Here is a 20604-nt window from a genome sequence, read left to right as displayed (position 1 = left end):
ACGCTACATCTACTGGCATATTTCTTGAACCTCCCCCTCTAAAGCAAGTGATTTCCCAAGTCTGATGACTGCACTCACCAGCGGATCTCCTTCTGTGTCACTCTGTGGGACTTGTTTGCTGGAACACCCCTCCCGCACCACAGTGTATCCATCAAAGCCAACGTCCTCAGGTCTTAGTTGAAGCAGAGGAGGCCACTCATGTTGTTGTGGGCTGGCAGCCCAGGGGTAGGTATCCATCACCCATTTAGCAGGGTCCTCCCAGGGAGCTCTTCGACCATACAGCTGTGACAAATACAGAAAGCAGTTCAGCATTGGTTCAGTGTCAAATCATCAGGGGACTGCTCTGCAGTCAAACCTATTTCACCTTAACTACAAGAAAGACCTCAAGCTTGACTGCATTTCTTCAGGACCTATTTCAATCAAAAGTTTGAATAAACTGGAGACATGTAGAAAGCAGTCCAGCATTTCTCCGCACAAATGTAGAGCAGAAACTCCTACCTGAAGTCCCTCCCGTACTGCCTCCAACATGTAGGGAATTATTGAGTAGTTCCACAGGTCAGTGAACCACACACGCGAACCAGCCACGTCAATTGGGCAAGACAGGAACAATCGGGGACCTAGTGAAAAGAAATGTACATCTAACCAATTCCTGTAACAGTACACACTCAAGACCTTACACAAATAAAGCAAGCCTGGATTCAACTGCTGAAACACTGAATAAAATTTCGAGAGGAGATTGCTCACCGATCGTAACATCAGAGGAGCTGTGTGCTTCCAGGAACTTGTTGAGATGCTGCCAGACTTTAGGAATCCAGTCGATGACTTTAAGCAGCTCTGTGTTCCTCATCCTGCTGCTGATCTCGGTTTCAATCAGCTTTCTTCTCAAGAAACGTCCCAGGAAGCCTTTCACCGGCTCTGTGTGGTTGGCACACAGCACCCACCTGAGATTAGAAAATAAAACTAATATAAACAACATGGACATGTGGTCTGGCTCAAAGTTTCTATGCCATATATTCTCTAAGCTGTTGTCTCCATTGCTGGGCCAAGAAAATCGATAAAGGAATAAGCGCTGCTATATAATTTAACCACCAAATAAACAGCCGTAGATGCTGGCTGAATCTAATGAAAATTATCATCTAGTGGAAAAACAACATTACTGCAAGCAATTCTAGTTTTATGTACCTCTGATCAGGTTTTTATCTGTCATAGGTGAAAACATTACCTGAAATTATGATGAAGCTGGAGGTTTGGTGTTGAAGATGTTGCTTGATTCATCGTGCCAATAATGTAAGGGCTGTCAGAACAAACATTGAAATCGTTACAAACAAACGTAAAGAGCACAGTAAAGAAAGAGGTTAAAAAGCTGTAAGCTATAAAAGGTATAAAAGCAGTCAATGCTCACCAGCGGTGGTACTTGCAGTTGAGAAGCCCGTTGAAGATCTCTCCGAGAGAGCTGACATGGTGCAGGTTATCCAGAATAATAACCAGGGGCATGTCCACGGCACTGCTCTCACTGTTACACTGGTCAGCCAGGTTGGAGAGGTACTGACGCAATTCCTTAAGGACAGGCCAAACAAAAAAGCATTTGTCAGGTCAGTAAAGATAAAAAGAGCATGAACTGTTGCTGCAAACTTACTCATCACTGTTAAATCTATATTACACACAGGGTGAGCAATGATAGGGTGCGTTGATGTGGTAAACTTACTTTCTAAATCACCCTGTATGCATTTCTTCAGCTGCAGTTATACTTCCTTTGAAACCGATATATTTCTGTTTGGTCTGCTGGACTCTGCTCACCTTGCTGGACTTGTGGTCCACGTTGAAGGTGGCAATGACCCCATCAGAGAGCTCTCTGCCTTCTTTCAGCACCACGTACTCTGCCAGCCGATTGGCCAAATAGGTCTTCCCAGTTCCGCTAGGTCCAGACAGGATAATGCGCCGGTGCTCCGAGAGGAGGGAGACGTATCTCTGCAGCATGGGCTTCGGGATCAAGGTCTCAAACACCAAGCAGTCCTGGCTGTGCTCCGAAACACCTACACGCAAAAACAACATGCACACTGTCAGAGCATGCTCTGAACACCTGCTCTCTTGACAGATGTATTGTAAACTTGTAAATAAATTGTGTTTGGATGCAGTTCACAAATTACCAAGCAGAGGGAGGTACAGTCATGATAGGACACTACTCCCTCCATATAGCGCAATAAGGAGGGAGTACTGTACCATACTGTATCCTGAAGATGTGCAGGGGCTGATATTATGAGGACTAACCGTTTACCAGTAAGTTGTTTTTGAACATGCTCACCATCTTTTCGTGTCTGTTTCAACTTGACATTTTGCCTAAGGATAAGGATTTTATAGCTACTATAAATGTAGCTATAAAATTACAATTTTCCTTAAGGTAGCGTTTTAATAGAAACAAATGCACTGTGCATTTAAAATACAAGGATGGATGCATAAAGATAGGATTTTAAAGGTATACCTGCAATTGATGGAGCACACATTTAATCAACTGTGTATTTTGTTTTACCAAACACATGTATTAAAATCAGTAAAAGTGAAAACTGTTCAAAACGGATATACTTTTAAAGGGGCTATTAGCTTAAATGTAGCATTGACACCACCTGGTGGAGAAATCTGGTAACGCTATTTCAACAACAGAATTTAAATCTACATTTTCTGTCTAAATTTAAATCAGCTAGATTCCTGTTTAAGAAGCCAGCAAGCAGTGTGTTCTAGTGTACCTTTCAAGGTGACGGAGATGGTGTTGTTGTCCCCCACTAGGTAGCCGCAGGGCAGTAGCTCTGGAGTCTCGGATCTGGTGGTACGATGGATATCCCCGATGCTGTAACCCAGGACACTGTCGGAGTTCAAGCCCAGCTGGCTCACTGGGTCTACATGGATAATGTACTCCTAGAGGAAGGAGAGATCCCGTAAGAATGTACTGCATCAGTTGCTCCTTGATGGAGCTACATTGGAAAGCGTCATGATAAACAGTCAGAGAAAGCATGCGTGTCACTGTTAATGTTATTTGAGATGTGGTCTAATTGTATCACATGCTTCTCTGTGAAAGTCCCTTCCTCTTACTATTTCAGCACAGAGAACAATAAGAGAGTCTTTATCTTTACCTTGAAAAGGCGCCGGACAACCCCGTCCAGCACATCCCACTTGGTTTTCCCACTGACTCCGATGCAGCCGACAAGAAAACGACGAGGTCTACACTCCTGCACGGAATAAACATTTGCAATTGAATATACAAGGTGTGAGACAGTCAAAATGAAAGAGCGATTCTGTAAGCATGAAACAAAATGCTCTAAATAAAACGGTACATTCCAGTATATCTCACCTCCTTCCATTTCATCTCATTTTGCAGGCTCACAACTATTTTCACATGTCTGCCCTCTTTACGAGTTGTACTGCCATCAGCATTGTCATCCAACAGCATATCTGGGAACAAATCAAAAAAATAAATAAAAAAATAAAAATACTTCCCAACATGCCAATGGGAGTTTAGTATAAAGCGTTTTCTGCAGAATGTATTCTAATGTTTAATCTGCACAGAGTGACGGATTCACTCAGCATGCATTCCTGTGCACAATGCTGTGAGTGTTCAGTTGTGTATGCAAGCCTGGTGAAAGTCGCCCAGGGATTTCTTTCAGTGAACTCACCCAGGCTGGTCGACTCGGTGAGACTGAGGCTGTGTTGGGAGAGGCCTAGAGACTGCCTGGGGGACGAAGAGATGGAGAGCTGGGATGGGGCCCGACTGCCGACCCCCTGATTCTCAGACTTCAATCGATCATTCTCAGTTTTCAACTTTTCAATTTCACCCTGCAAATAATTAAAACAGAGGTTAAACGTTTGAAGATGGTAGTGGACTTTGAAACGAGACAGACTAGAAATGAACCTGAGCAATCGTTATATGATTGAAGTATGAATTACTGTTAACATGGCATGTTATTATACGTGCAGTTTTCACTTAAATAGTTTGACTTCCTGCGTATTTAGTTGTTGTGAGATTTACTTGTGTACCCATTTCTATTGGATGTCAGGTCTGTTCTGACCCCAGCCTGTAGGTGGCAGTGTGGCATGGTGTTCATAGAACACTGGAGGCCCTCACCTGCATTCTGTTCATTGCCTCTCGAAGCTGGTCCAGCTGGTGGGCGGAGCTAAGGGCCTCCAGTCGAATGTCAGTCAATTTCATCTCCTTGTCTCTCAGCTCACTGCGAAGCTGCATGACTGTCTCAGCCTCACCCTCTGTACATTCGGAAATACTGTGCAGGATAGAGAAACACATACCATGGAGTTAGACTGATCACTAAAGTAATATATTTACAAGTGCCCAGAAAATCATCTTTGTATTGGTGCTTAAATCATTGGTCAGGTGAACAGGATTCTTTTTTTTTCTGTAGTAATCCAGTTAAAATTGAAGTGACTTTATTTCTGTCCCCCCTCGGTGATGCTCTACACCCCCCATGTGAACCAGCTGAGTGGATGATGTGGAAACAGTGACCTTTTTTTACATTCAGGAAAACAGATGATAAAGTTTAGCATTTTTGATTAAAAGTGTAATACAGGAATATCTGTGCCCAATCAGATAACCAGCAGTTTATTTTCTGGTACATTAGCTTGTTTATCCTTGGTAAATATCAAACAAAAAGGTGCATCACCCTTTACCAGCATGCCAATTACGTTCACCACATTGACTGAAACGATAAATATCTTGCAGAATTGCCCTCTATTACCGAGCCAGCGAACCACTCCTGAAATGACCATTTACAGAGCTTCTGCACATCTGTTTTACATATATGTCAGAGTAAAAGGCACTACAAAAATGGACAAGGAAGGGATACAAAGTTTAATTAACAAAGGCAACTAAACAGGCTATACTGTACTTAGACTTACAGTGTAAGAGAACAGTCTAAACACAAAACAAATCAGTGATTTATTAAAGAGATAATACTTCCAGGAACTTTAATTTAAAACATTCATTATATTTTAAAAAACAAAACCAGCTTTGAAATGTGATTTGTTTGATACATTTTTTTATTTTGTTTTTACCAATTTTTACAAGGCAGCTTGCTGGATCCAGACTATCACTTACAGAGAGTTGGAGTGCGAGGTTCTCATGAGAGGCGTAGAGGCAGTGGAGCCATTGCGAGGAAGCTTGGGGGACGAGGGGAGGGAGGAGTCAGTCATCTCCTCGATGTCCGAGTGGGAGGAAGCTGACTTGGGGGACTTCTTCTTGCCAAATGCTTGCTTGAAGGAACTCCGTAACTGGAAGTACACAAAAGATATCGAGACATAAATAACAACGGAAAACAGCAAACAAACAAACACTAACTGTTTCTATCAGGTCTTTTATAAGAAGAAGAATAAAAAAAGCAGCAGTGAAGGCATCTAGTTTTCATGGTTACGATGAAGCCACATTACAAATGATATGGGTGGTCTATGAAAAAATTTGCATAGGAATAGTTCTGATTGCATTGATTAAAATATACAGGATACACACTTGGAGGTACAATTAATATAACTTGTGCATCACTATATAGCAAAAAAAAGTACATTTTTACTTAGAAACACTAGGGTACTGTAGCCTGAAACGTGTTTCAAGGGATAGCAAGCTAAAGCTTCGGGTTAGTTATGTACAGCACTGTACAAGAACATATATCTTACCTCAAAGACCTGCCATATGAAGCAGAAGTACAAAGAAAAACAAAAAAATGAAACACCAAACAGATTTATCAAAAAAAAAAAAAAAAAAAAAAAAAAAAAAAGGTTTTGGACAGATGCATACATAAGTGCTAACAATACCAGGCTAAGCAAATCATACTTGCAGTGTAGCTTCGTTTTCTCTGGTTAGTTACATTACAGAAACTAGCCTCACTAAGTTTTACCTGCACTATTGTTATAAATAGCTTATTAATAGACAGACTAACAGCTTATACTGCAGTCAGGATGCATTTATATAACTATTGCGCACAGCATATTAAAAGGTAATTTGCACACTAACACTATTTTCTCTCTGTCAGGAATGACAACACAACTCCCCTTGTCTAGTCTTTTTTAACTGATTACTTACTGTGATTTTAATTAGTTTCATGAGCTTGGTACAAACTGCTATCACAACCATTCAACTGTACTGAATCCTTTGTTCTATGGACTTGCATTGGGTTTATGCTGGGTTTTTGCACCGAAACAAAAACACATTTAGTATAATGCAATGTCAAATAAATCGCAGCAGAACTAAAGTGGTCTACAATTTAACTATCAAGCAAAAAGGTAATTTGTTTGCAGTTCCACTTGGCAGTGGTTAGCTAATTAAGCAGGGATGGGAACAGCATCCCAACATATATGCTAGCACGACACGTGGACCCACGCAAGACACCAACATACCGTATCTGCTATTTATTTTGCTTCATGGTTCATCTGCCTGACAAACAGCAAATGCAGGTTTTAACATGCACTACTTTGAACGGACCTTAACAATCGTCTATGTACACTACTCCAGCACACTGAAGGTTTATACAGAAGTCGATTATAGATGTAATGGCAGGAAAGAAATGTATAAAAGGGAACAGGCCTATCGTTCAATAACACACTTAATAATATTACAATTTTGATTTAGTAGATTTTTCTTACTTGATTTCCCTTTTAGAGAATGATCTTGTATGTATAGTTAATGAATCCCTACTGTGGTAATAAAGCTACTTCAGTTTGGAAATTTAAACAGTTTTGTCTGCTTTGAGAAATTATCTTGAAAAGGTCTTCAGAATGGTCTTGCAATGTATATGTTAAAATCCCCAGCTCAAATAGCACCCCATCGGCTTGGGATTAAAGCTAGAGTGTGGGTTAGGGATAGGGTTAGACCATTTCATTTATCCGCTATGAACCCTATGCCGATCAGGTCATATTTCTAAATATACATATTTCCAGCTGCACCAGACTCAGTTGTTTTTCATTGTGTTGACTGTTGAGGAGTCGAGACGGCAGCTCTTATACAAAGCTTCTCAAACTTACCCAGTTCTTCTTCTTCTTCTTCTTGGAGTCCACCTCCACGTTGCTGCCCACACTAGAATGGCTGGTGGCACTGTTAATACTGGACACGCTGTCTGAGGAGTGCTGTCTGCGTATGCGGAGGTCAGTGGACTGAGGGGTCCCATTACCTGTGGCTGCAAATGACAGGGGAAACCTTAGTGACACCTTAGTTATGGTTCAGACAGATCGGCATGACATTTCAGTGGTTTTGCCAGAGTGTAAACCAGAAGGCTTCCATCTCTGTCAGAAAACTGCATATGCAGTCTACAGCACCTGCTGTAAAAGAACCCCAGGTCTTTCTATCTATACTGGGCTAGCACGACCCTACAGTGGATTGGATAGGTCATTTAACTCTTCATAGATGTGTCATGGCACAGGTATTAAGATGCATCTATGTACCTTTGCAAGCGAGCTCCGGGGTATTGATGACTCCATTAATGGCAGCCTGAGCAGCAGCATTCTGTTTCTTCAGATACTCAATAGTCTTTCTTAACTCATTAAGCTCCAAGTCCTATACAAAAAAATAGTTGTACATCAGTATAATGCATGACATGGCAATGACTTTCTGTCCAAGCAGATATTACAGGTAAGCAGATTTGTAAATATATGTGCTGCCGTTGAGCAATACACAATTTAGCACTCACCTTCTGTTCTGCAGTTATAGTCAGACTCTGCAGCCTGATGGTCATGTTTCCAAGACTCTGCTCAAAAGCTGCCACAAGGTGAGCCTGCAAAATATAAAGTGGCAACAGCTTCATTATCTATTTCTTAACTAGATTTGTTTTTTTTTATTTATCTGGAAACATTAGACAATACTTGGGGAGTTTCTGAATATAGTCAAACTTTTGGAATGCTTCAGCAAATTGGGCATCGGCAAGGCTTGTGATTTGAATATACAAAATATCACAAGCCTCAAAAATGAATGAAAGACTCACGCACGCTTGCTAAATCTGTACTGCCTAAAGGAAAAAAAAATACTGAAAAAATATAGCATGGATGCCATTGTTCTCAATAGAAAAACACAGAATTGTTTCCATTAACATTTTAAATTGGGAGCTGTCTGTACAAGCAAGTACAGAATGTTACTGTTTCAGGCAACAAAATAAGATGAATCTGAATTTATAACCATAAACAAAGGTTTATGAGGCCGCTTTGAAGTGCGAGCAATTTCACAGCGTCACGTCATCATGGAAACACTGTGAGCTTAAGAGACAGCAGCTCCTGAAGATGTAATCCCCACTTTTATTTTTAATTGCCAAGCGGACTTTACTCAGTTACCAAGCTTGGGAAATAATCCACTCAGCGGTGGACTCAGTAAAAGTTAGGCACTGGCACAGCATAATTAAAATATATAAATGTTTAAAAATGTTCAAGTAATATTCCTTACATATAATACCTTATAGTCGAGGGGTTAAAACTACTGTAGTATAATTCATTTATGAAAACAATGCCTTATCACCTCCGCATCTACTGTACACAGACTACTGTCATAGCAAGTTGTACACAATACTGTTAAACATTTATATCTCCCAATCCAGCCACTGTCTGTAGGTGCAGGAGGTCTGACAACAGACACAGTGTACCTGCAGTCTAAGGAATTCTAAAGTGGTTAAAACACTAAACTGTATCCACAACAAAAATGTGAAGCCAATCCTCTGCTGCCTTGTACTCGAGATTACCTGATAGTGAATTACGTCAATGCACGTCAGTGCACGTCAGTGCAAAATGAAAGAAACCCCCACGAGGCACTTTACAGTATGTATTCCCTCTATAATTAAAGTGTGTTGGCAAATTGAAAGTTACCAGGGCTTCCCCACAGCACCCCTGTTGCTATGTACTGTACATATTACACTGTACCAACCTATATATATATATATATATATATATATATATATATATATATATATATATATATATATATATATATATATATATATAGAGAGAGAGAGAGAGAGAGAGAGAGAGAGAGAGAGAGAGAGAGAGAGAGAGAGAGAGAGAGAGAGAGAGAGAGAGAGAAAGCAATACTACATTATGTTTATATGGTGATAAAAATGTGCAGATTAAAAGATAACTGCACCCCAGCGTTAACTCTCAAGCTCCTTGTAAATGCTATTTGATAAACTGTCACAAGCAACCACATGTTTGCAGACAAAAGAGAATTCTCAGGGTAACAATACAGCCTGATGCTCATTTTCTACACAGTGTCAAATATGCACTGGACGTTTCTTTTAAACACTCACGTGCACCTTGATATTTATTTTCTTTTGTTACTGTTTTTAAAAAAACACTGGCACATTTTTATCTGAAAAACATGTAATGTTGCACAGGAGGAAATAGCTTTGAACACCAAACACCATGATTTAAGTTGTCACAAATGTAATAGTTAGTAAATGAGGCATTAACAAATTAATTAATACATGTATTTTTAAGTCTGACAAGAATATGAACACACTCAGATTAATAATGCCTAAAACTAAAACTAGACCGGGACAACTACAAATACACAAATCAAAATTCAGGTCCAACAGTAAATATAATGGGAAAAAATGAAAGGAATAAAGTGTATGCCAGCTTAAATTAGTCAAGCTGCATCTCTAAAGCATTCAGAGCAAGTCTTACTGACGTGCCAGAAGAATCTATCACGACAGGACCACAACTGTGACACATAACTGCACACGTCAATGCCTAACAGCATGAAAAGCCTAAAGCTTGCTTTACCTCTTCAACTACTCCACCTTGCCCTCTTATCTATTCTTTTTAATAAGCTTTTAAATTGAAATAATGTCTTGTATCCAACGCAATACATCCTCCCTCTCTCAAGATAGCCCCTACCTCATTAATATTGTGAAGGGAGCAGATCGCTGGATCCATGCTGTAAAAGCAGATGTTTTTGTCTTCTTGTCCATAATGGCTGTTGTTTAAAGACTGTCCAGTCTTCCTATGTGTCCTCTGCAGAGAGGGGTACTGATTTAGACTCGGCCAGGTCAACGTGCTGACCAGATTACCAGAGGGACTAACAGAAGACATTATTGTAGGGTCAATATCTCCCGTTCCAAATCACAAACACCGCAAAAAAACCCAAAAAAAACATCCAAGCCCAGACAGTTCCGAAGTCAGCGTGAAAGACTAGATCAGATCAATTTCAAAAAACATCTTAACGGAGTCTCTCTGCAAGCCATTCATATACTGTGCAAAACAGTACAAGTCAAACTGAAAACAACTTGATGTTATCACACCAAAGGCGTACTCAATACAAGATGATTCACTGGCAAAGACAAAGTGTTGATAACTAGATGCCAGTAGATCTCCAGTTAGGCAATACGTTGCATTTCTTGGAATAAAAATCATAAAGGTCTGTTTTGCATAGAAAATATATGTTGGTAAAATACTTCAACTTGTAGCTTCAGATCCCTTAAATTCAGGAATAAATAGCTTCCTTTGCAGATCTCAGACTCTCAAATACACATCTGTAGCACCATAGTGAAAACACGCCAGTCTTCAAAACATTCTGCTATGAGGAAAGAGCTTCAGGTGCCAGAAACCACAGTGAGGAAAACACAGTGAGGATCAAATATACATAAAGCATGTGGGCTGTAGGAAGCTCCTCCTTTCAGCTTTCTCAGATGACACTGACAAGCTCCTGGATGCAGGTGGAGCTACATGTGGAGCTCTAAGCCACCACTGGCAATGTAGTAACATTATCATCATTAATTGTGTATGTATTATATATATAATTACTAACAGGGCATGGAGCCCTGCACAGGGAATGGCTGTTTGGTTGGCAAGGAAAATCCTCCCTGCCAAAATAAACGTGCACAAGTGTGTTACCGGTAATTGTTTTGATTATGGTATATGTACATTGTTAATTGTTTTGGCAGTTGGTAACAATTGTAAATTTGGTGCCAGCTACCTATACCTGTTTCTCCGGGGCATATAAACCCCAGAGTTAGTTCATTCAGGGCAACTGCTGCGTGAAGACTGTGTGTCGTAAAAATAAGCAAACAGGAACGGTGTGTACTGTTTCCAATTTGTGTTTAAAACCGTGTGTTTTTTGTTATTTGTCAGGGAAACGGCTTAGCCGTCCTGCGAGCTAGTTAGGAAACCTGCCAATGTGTAGTTAGCGCTATGAAGGAGCTGGGTGTTTATTTTTGTTTGTTTTTTTGTATTATTAAACATGCGTGTAAGCTCTAAAAACCAAGTTTTGTGTCGGGTCTATGGTTTTTAAAATAAACACAGCAGCAAGAGACACCATTTCAACTAATCCCAAAATAATCACTTTGCACTTTCTCTGAACTAAGCACAGCAAACGGATTCATTGACCAAAAAAAAAAAAAAAGCTCTATTCCCTTCAAATTGCAATAAAAAAATATAAATAAATAAAACAATTACTCTCTTGATACTCTACTAAACGAGCAGCATTCAATGCCAAGATTCCCATGACTAACACTAACAAGAGGCTGTGTAAGGTTATTATTGAGCAATAACAAGTGTACTCCTCTCAAAAACACCAGAATCAATTAAATCAACAGTTGGACCTGTTATCCAAGGCATGTTAAGACAATGAGAGACTGATAGAAAAGATCTGCGGTTAGGACAATGCTTTACTGGTGATATGGCACCTTTCTTTATCTCAGACTGTCCACAGACAAAATAACTTATCTGACTCATCAGCTGTTTACAGGAAACTGCATTCTCAGAAACAGCCTGATCTACACTCCCTTCTTTGCACACCATCTCTAACATTAAATACCACAGGATTACTACAAAATTGCTTAAAACGGAATGAAAAGGTTTCAATACACCATTGATACTTGTAATCCATCATGGGTATTAAGCACCCCCCCCCTTCCCCCCCTTCCCCCCCTTATAAGATGTATGCATCTGAACTCTGAACCAACAGTCTCTCTACAGCACGAAGCTGATTTTTTCCACAAGATGAACAATCCTTGTCCCACTTAAAAATGCAAACACAAATACAAACACTATCCAGGACCTTTTCATTGCTTCCAACAGACCATACAAAAGCAAACTGATACAACACCAGCACTTTTCACAATCTAAAAAGAAACCTCAGGTCGAGTGTCGATAGGGTGACAATGCCACCCACACCTTTATCTCCCCTCACACTCAGCAGGTCCTGTATGCGATGGCTTCTCATTTGGGCTACTCTGTTGCCTAATTCCTTACCTGCAATACTTTGTGTCTTCTAAAATGTTTGTGCTTAGAAAAAAAAAGTCAAGAGCAGATAACAAAACATATCGTGTCTGTGTGAACGTGAAGGAATTTGCTCTTACAGTACATTGCTAATAGAAACTTTGCTATGCAAGCATTATCACATATCTCCACTGATATGCATTGCATTAGTGCTGATCGTTAGCAACATCAGCAATCTCCAAACCCAAACATTTTCTGCTTGATAAGCAGTACTGAATGTCCCCTATGGTCAACTTAATTCCACCCTCCCTAAGAAAAGTAAACAATGCCAAAGCAATTATCTCCCTGTCATTCACAATATGATCTTTATGGCAGACTAATCAAAATATCTGAGAAGCTACGTGTTATAGGCACCTGTTTCAATTGTAAATATCTTCTCCCTGTAGGCTCTACACTGCATTCCTATAACATATTTTACAACTGAAGTGCTAACCAATTGGAACTTAACAAGTAAGACGCACTGAGCTTGTGACCCCTACAGCTCATCTAATTCAAGTTCACAATAAAACCTGAAATTGCTAAGACTGCTACGCAATGAGAGTCTTATTCCAGTCTAAATAAAGTTTAAAACGCTTCCTGGTCAAGGTTGCCAAACATTTCTAACGTACTACAATTAAGATAAACTGTGCAATGCTTCCTGTCTCAAAAGTGCAAACAGAATCTGTACTTTCTAATCAAAGCCAGTTTAGAAGTCCCCCTTGTTTCAAAGCAAATGTTTAAAAGCACTTGATTCCAGCCAAAACATACTGTAAAACAAGCATGAAGATTAATGGCATCACTTTATCCCTTTCAGTCCTGGCGGGGCCTCAAGGTCAACCTTATCTTGGCGTCGCATATTAACATATGCCGTTGGAAATCACATTGGAACCTCATGAGACTTCTAGGTCCCAGTCTGAGGTGGTGTATGAATATCTGTAAAAAAGATTACGTATACTCCATAAAAGGAGTGCCATTTTTAATATGATATAACTTCCATTTTGTGTTCTTCAGCTCCAAAAATAATTCAGGACTGAAAGGTTAAGAAGCCTTCATGTATTGCATGAAATCAGTGTTGCAAAGCCCCTCCATACCACAACTAGCCATGGACTCCACAGTTTAGTTTCTTTTAGTTTCTGGTGCTTTTCAATGTTAACAGTGCTAGGTGTGATCAGAACTACATGCAACCACAACCATTCTCTTTGGCTTTACTGGCATTTCTATTGTAAAAAAAAAAAAAGTAAAAATTTTATCCACCCAGAATTAACAACAGAGCAAATAAAGCCTTAAACAAAAGCCGCCAGTTTGTTTATTTGATGTAGTAACCAAGCAAGTCCGATCAGGTTTCACAGTACTTCATTCTGTACCACCGCCTTCTCTCCGGCATAACTTTACTTAGTCATGGAAAGCAAGTCACTCAAGTAGCAACAAGAACTCTGCGAATGAATTTGGATTTCTGCTCTTTTTTTATATTAGTGGATGAAACTGATGAATGATTAAGGAGTTGTTGACTAAGGAAACCCCTGCTCTGAAACACACAGCTGTTTATCACACTTTCTATCAAGTAGTTCAGAAATAAAAGCATAGTTACTGTGACTGCCGTAACAATCTTAAACACCGGCATCTCTGTGTTAGTGGCCTTCTTTCTTATAGGCTGGAAACCAAGAAGTTGCTTAGCAAATATTGCTCAGGAATCGTTCATGCCATATTCACACAGAACTCTTGCCAGCTTACAATCAATATGGCTCATTCCCGTTCTCATGATACACTAATCTACACACATCTGTACAGTGTGCAGAATGTACTTACATTAGCACTTAGCTGAGTGGTAAGAGCCGACACTTTTTCCTGTGATGCATCAAGTTCTCTGCGCAGTTTGCGTATCTAAAAATAAATACAATGAAGCACGTTACAGGGGCTATTTCCACACACTACCAGCAATAGGGTAGCAACAGTTCTTAAACACAGTTATTATACTGGAACGAGAGAAACTGTCAAACCAATACTTTTTATTAAAGTTATGCCCGACTAACTATTTATTTGCAATGGATTGTAAAAAAAAAAAAAAGTATGGGCTTCAATAAATAAAGTTCTACAAGACTGTTCTATATAACATCACATTTAACTTTGCATATGAATATTAGACATTTTGAATAATCTTTAATCTTACCTCCGACTGTGATTTTTCTTCAGGCTAAAAAAAAAAAAAAAAAAAAGATAACATTATATATATATATATATATATATATATATATATATATATATATATATATATATATATATATATATATATAAAGCCTGACAATACTGATACCATTAGAAGGCAGTTGTTTCATTAGATGAACAGTGTGTTAAGGAAATATCAAAACACAATATCAATTTCTTTATATAGCAACAAAATTCCCAACCATATAAATCATCATAATGGGTAATTTTACACCTGCTGGGAAGCTGTTACCCGAGTACTTCAAATTCTCCCATTAAAATAACAGGAAAGATCTTTGCATGAAATTGTTATGAGCTGACAGTCTATGTTCGAACTCAGGGTAATTCCTAGGAGTAGACACTTCAGACAGATCGCTAGAGTCAAAAGAGCCGGCACAAGATTTATTGACTTGCACATTTCCTCTCTAACACACAGTAATACAGCTGTGCTGCCTCCAGAGTAGAGCAAGCTTCTCCTTGTCTTTAAAAATCTATAGTTAACACTGTCAATGCAGTCATCATTCTAAAAAGACATTCACAACGTACACAGCATGTACATTACCACAGCAAGTATATATACACACAATACTGTATGTATGTATGTGTATATATATATATATATATATATATATATATACACACACACACACACACACACATATATATATATATATATACACACACACATATATATATATACACACACACACACATATATATGGGTTTATTTAACTTTTTCCATTATAACATATTAGGAAACATCAACTGCAAGAATTAATACTTTTAAAGTGAAGTAGAGAAATGGTTCTTAAATTAAATTCCTACTGAGGTTTAGTGAATTAAGATAAATTTTCATGGTTGCTGTGGGCGGACCTTTAAGTAAGCGACTTTGGTTTGTCAGCTGGCCACCTAACTGGATAGGTGACCACTATGCAGGCAGGAAGCAGGAAGACAAACTAATCCTTACACTAAAAGCTGTGGTTATAATATCTAATTATATGAACTTTGTAACATGAGACTAGGTGAGAAACATTCATGGTACACATTGACCTTAGCAGCAGGCAATATTTTGCTTGGTTGTGCTGAAAACTGTGACTCTTTGAAACAAAACTGGACGATTGACACAAGGAGATCTCTCAACACGCTGTTCCAGTCAGCATGACTTGACAACCACAACTGCTTTCTTTATAATTATCTGAAAATACTTTCAAGAAAAAACATTTCTATTAATAGAACACCTTTAGCTGTTATCCTTTATTTGCCATTCACGAAAGTACAGAATGTTCAGGTTTCTTTTTTTATTCTCGTCGTTTCTATGTACTTATTATGAGACACAGTATGAAAAGTATACAACACACTCTGAACAAAATAGGGCAATCTTGATTGAACTGCAGATATTTTATGATGCCTGTATGTTGAATTCATCTCAAGCTCCTTCGTATTTTTAAAATTATTACTGCACATTTCTATGGCATGAAGGCACTACAACGAGAAAAAAAGTTGCAGTGAAAAATGCCGTCATACTTGTGCTAAAAGCCCACTAGCCAACATTATAAATCCAGTATTAAGAAAACAACATATTATAGTATAACCACCGATTTCAACATTAAAAGTGGTTGTAATTAATTATTTTAAAACAAACGCCCTACCGTAAAGCCTGACGTTCCTGCAAACGACACTGTTGTCATCATTCTGAAGCAGCTTTTTTTCTCTCTCTCTTTTCGACTCTGATAGAAATGTTTCTCTGTTCACAACTTTCAGTGCTTCAGCTAAAGGATCACATGTCACTGCACCTGACCAGGCTATCATTTTAAAGTAGAACATTCTTTGTTCCAAACATCAGGCAATGCAGAAAAGGATATTCCCAATCCACTGGCTCGTGTTTGCATGGGTGGAACCAGAATGACAGCTCTTCCACGCTGTGTTTGCAGTAAATGTTTATACAGGCATCGGAAACCCTACCTGGCCTCTTCCGCAAACACAACTGATCACTTACATCGTCCTTTAAAAAAGTATATTATAAATCCACCAGCAAACTGAAAACTATTTCCAAGAGAAAACCATATTAATGCATATTTAATTGAGATGAACTTGGACCTGGTTTCAGCTATTAGAAAGTGATGCTTTGTTTGCCATTTACTGCACGCTGAAACAAATCATATCACTGCAACAACCTAAAGACCTTAATTAAGGATCAAATTATGACTGTCAGGCCTTGAGTATAATCATTCACTTATATTCTGAAATGACAGTTTTGCTGCCCGATGACCACAAACGACTCTTGTTCTTAAATATATGTTTATGTATTTTTACATTTTCCAACACTATCTACTTCTATGAAGGAATACGGTGTTTATACCGCCCCTGAGATAACTGGTACAGAGTAAAGAAATCACTGTGATGAAGACCCAAGTGTGAGCACAATCAGATCAGAGCTAGAAAGAACCAGACCACTGACCATTATGTATCATTCCTGCAACATACGTTCTGTCTGTGGTCTTGTGAATTCACCATTGTTTCACCTCTACATGTTACACCTGTAATCTACTTTCAGGTTAATTTCAGTTCACTGTAATCTGGATTGGTTAAGTAAGAGAGTGGAGGACTAACTGGTATGAAAAAAAAGAAAGTGTACTCACCGTTGAGTAGATAGAAGAGGTGCTAGAAACCAGAGACAACGAGGAGCCATGCACTAAAAAAGAATGAGTAACGTAATTAAAAAACACTGACGCATTAGCGAACAGCTAGGTGTCAAAGAACTGCAGTAAGTAAAAAAAGGACAGAACTACTTGTTTTAATGGCAAAATCAAGTTAGTTAAATACATGGAAATTCCTTAATTTCAATACAGTGAGTGTTTTAGGCAATACCCTTAATGCATTTACAATTAGAATTCTTCTTTATAGCTCAAAGCACATTAAAAACCATTGAACACAAACCGCATCAACAAAATTTCAAATTTACAAAAAGAAGAAATGAAAACACTTCTGGCTTATTTGTTCGTTTAACTTTTACTTTGAGTCTTGCCGTCTGGCAGCTTCCTTTTTGGCAGCCTCTTGCTTCCTGTATTCATGTATTTAATTTGCCCTAAATGTGCTAGGCACTTGGGTTCCATTGTCGCTGGGTTATTAAACCCCTATCTATCATCTGGATAAACAAGTATGAGACACTTTTATGCACAATAGGCACCATTCATACGTGCTGCTGTGTTAAGTCTCTTACATAACCTCAGATTTCTTGAAGCTTAGGATTTTTATCTAGGAATCCAGAAAAAAATGATGATCCTTTTCAGTTTAGTAAAATGAAGAACCCTGGTTATAAAATAAGCAAGCTTAAATGTAAATGTTAAGGTTGAGCGGACTGATGAGAGCTAATTTGAACTGTTTATTTTAGTTTTCATTTGTACTGTGCAAACTGTTTTTAAATAAATCTGTGATATGTAGTTATATCTGGTGTGCTAGAACAAAAATACTGCACACCAATTTTGTGCGTACTTGTGTGTTCCATATTAAGACATAAAAATTCCCAACAACCCAATTTAAATAGCTTGATTACTTCACCACCTAACTCAGCAAAGCAAAGAAAATCTGTTTATAATATATTGAAACTGACATTAACAAGCTTTGTTCTGGCATACTGTACTTATACGCTAAACCAAAAGGAGCATGTGACCAAACGTGGCAATAAACGGTATCAGGAATGGGTAAAGATCATTTTCGCATTGACTAAGATGAACATCCGTTTCAGTTAGTATGCAACTAAAAAGAAAAAAGTGTATCCTAATCCTTATTTTATTGGTAGAGCCTAAAATAATGCAGCAGCTCCCATCAGAGATACACAGGAGCAATCTTGCCCCCTGAGGCAAGTATCGTAAAATGGCTGCTGTTAACAAAGGCCTGGTGTAACTCCTCAACCACCTGCCCTCCCTAATCCCCTTGGTCCCCATCCTGTTTTTATAAACAGATTATCTACGTGACACCACCAAGAACTACAAAAGGTTCTGCTGTAGGCACGCATCATGCAGTGTGCCTATTTACGTCAGATTTACAGCAAACAAAATAATTGGCATTACTGTTTACATTCTTTAGTACGCTTTTCTGAGGCAGTTGATGCAGGTACTGGCTCTAGATCAGTAGAAGCTGAAGCCGCACAAACATGCTGAGGAGCATTAGCGTCTCTTTGCCCCTTTATCTCGGCTTCTTCACGCTCACTATATGGAGATATGTTTTTTTTTTTCTGTTCCAAGTACAGCAGACAAAATTGTGGTTTACATTGCAAGGCTTCAGGGTTTGGCCATGTTGACAGTAAATTGTACAACTTTTTGATGTGTAAATCAAAATGAGGGACAACTGTCTATTTATAAGTCACTACTGTAACTGAAATGCATTATATTTTGCTGCGTGGGATTCAGGCATTTGTACATATCTGTCAGATCGTTAACCTTTTTTTTTGTTTGTGTGTGTGTGTGACTGACAAGAAGTTTCATTAGAACTACTTTAATATTTGTCCTTAATCTGACATTTCAAACACACCTGCATCTCGTTATCCTTTCTTAGAATTAGCTTAAAATACAGAATTAGTTGTCTCCACAAAAGTGTTATAGAGATATGCAATTTAAAAATGATATCATTAGGTAAAACAATTAGTTCTATGTGGTGTTAGGCGAAAACACTTAAAGAGCTAAAGGCACCAAATATTGATTTGATGTAGATTTTTCTTCTGTTCACTCACTTTGCATTTTGTTAATTGATAAATATAAACTATTAACATGTCTATTTTTGAAAGCATTCTTACTTTACAGCATTTTTTCACACCTGCCTAAAACTTTTGCACAGTACTGTACTTCTTATACTCTTTCCTGTGCTTATAAAACGCAAGCTTCCACAATGAGAGGACAATCCCTTTGTATGTTGTGAATATACTGGCTATATGTGCAGATCGTCTAAAGAGGGCTGTGCAATTGCCTGTCTTTCTTTCTTTAGAGGATGACCGCTCCTTATTGGAGCACCTAATGTACCTTCTTCAAAGCCATCTCTGAAGGACCCAGAGCGGCTCATGGTCCTGATTTTCTCATCCAGAGACATGGAGCTGTTGCGGAAGCGAGGATCGCCGTATGGATCCAAAGGTCCCTCCTGATTCTGCAGCACTGAAGAGTTTGCAAGGTTAATCTGGGCAGCAGTAGTTGGACTAGCTGAAAACAGCAAGAAACAGACCATAAGATTTCGTGGGTGTTATAAAATAGAATCAAGCAACCACCAAGATTATCTATAGCAAAAAAATTTTTTTTAAAAAATAATAAATTTACGACATTTCAGTACACTTCCCTGAATAAATTTACCTGTATAATTTATGGCAGAAATGTAGAAAAAAAAACTCTTCTTAGAAGCTACTGTACTGTACACAAAGGTGCATCTGTTAGCAAATGGGAAATGTTTGCAGGCTTACCAAGCTGGGCAAAGTTAAACCTGGTTCCAGAAGGGGAGGTAATGCTGGAGCCTGGCGAGAATGGGGAGTTGCTGGCACTCTCCTGCAGGCCTCCTGCAGAATGAGATCGCAACCACTCCTTGGCATCTTCCTGGCTGCGGAGCTGGGAAGAAGGGGGGTACCTGCAACAACAAAAACCTGGTCAGACAGTCCGGTGGAAACAACAACATTGGTAAGGTGCAACCAGGAAAGGCTCAAGCCAAGAACAGTGTACTAAACAGTTATTTCAAAATAAAATGTCACTTTTTGATTTTATTTTGTTTTATTTTATAAGTGGAGTGGAGACAAAACACCACAAGTGCTCACGCACCCAGTCTAAAATGAACACATTGTTACACTGTGATTATTGCTCTTTATAATAAAATGTGCAGCAATAGCTCCCCCCAGCCCCAGCTGGTGCAATTCTATACAAACAAGGGTCACTGAACTTGTGTGCTTCTTGGACAAACATTGCAGAGCCAAAGAAGGCAACCCAGTACTATGAAACCTGATAACATTAGACCTTTACCTAGAATTAAGGTACACTGATTAACTGAAAAACACATTTAAAAAAAGTAACACACACTTTTTTTTCTTTTTAAAAGGTTACATGCATCTCAAAACACAAATTTCAAAATGGAAAAATTTGGTAGAGTGTAATGTAAGAAATACAAGTTCCTTAGTTTAAAACTAGGTTCAAGCACAGATGAAAACCA

The 20604-nt window shown here is 38.7% G+C and overlaps 1 protein-coding gene across 17 annotated transcripts in view; it reads right to left on the bottom strand.

Moving 5' to 3' along the window:
* The window catches only part of LOC117432042 (neuron navigator 2), a 179897-nt gene that overhangs the window by 3514 nt on the left and 155779 nt on the right, over window positions 1-20604 (bottom strand). For all 17 annotated transcript variants that reach the window (XM_059002531.1, XM_059002534.1, XM_059002519.1 and 14 more), the window contains 20 exons: window positions 19871-20031; window positions 19443-19616; window positions 17067-17119; window positions 14393-14416; window positions 14032-14106; window positions 7677-7760; window positions 7432-7543; window positions 7015-7166; window positions 5099-5271; window positions 4115-4268; window positions 3666-3825; window positions 3344-3444; window positions 3126-3221; window positions 2742-2910; window positions 1798-2033; window positions 1403-1557; window positions 1223-1294; window positions 745-941; window positions 499-617; window positions 79-282 (listed from right to left, as the gene is read on the bottom strand). In XM_059002531.1, coding sequence (XP_058858514.1) covers window positions 79-282; window positions 499-617; window positions 745-941; window positions 1223-1294; window positions 1403-1557; window positions 1798-2033; window positions 2742-2910; window positions 3126-3221; window positions 3344-3444; window positions 3666-3825; window positions 4115-4268; window positions 5099-5271; window positions 7015-7166; window positions 7432-7543; window positions 7677-7760; window positions 14032-14106; window positions 14393-14416; window positions 17067-17119; window positions 19443-19616; window positions 19871-20031 — 2671 coding nt within the window. The remainder of the gene's footprint in view (window positions 1-78; window positions 283-498; window positions 618-744; window positions 942-1222; window positions 1295-1402; window positions 1558-1797; window positions 2034-2741; window positions 2911-3125; window positions 3222-3343; window positions 3445-3665; window positions 3826-4114; window positions 4269-5098; window positions 5272-7014; window positions 7167-7431; window positions 7544-7676; window positions 7761-14031; window positions 14107-14392; window positions 14417-17066; window positions 17120-19442; window positions 19617-19870; window positions 20032-20604) is intronic.

This window comes from Acipenser ruthenus, chromosome 27, assembly GCF_902713425.1.
Source record: "Acipenser ruthenus chromosome 27, fAciRut3.2 maternal haplotype, whole genome shotgun sequence".
Classification (NCBI taxonomy): domain Eukaryota; kingdom Metazoa; phylum Chordata; class Actinopteri; order Acipenseriformes; family Acipenseridae; genus Acipenser; species Acipenser ruthenus.
Note: the sequence above shows the minus strand (reverse complement) of the source record. Positions and strands in the feature narration are given on the sequence as shown.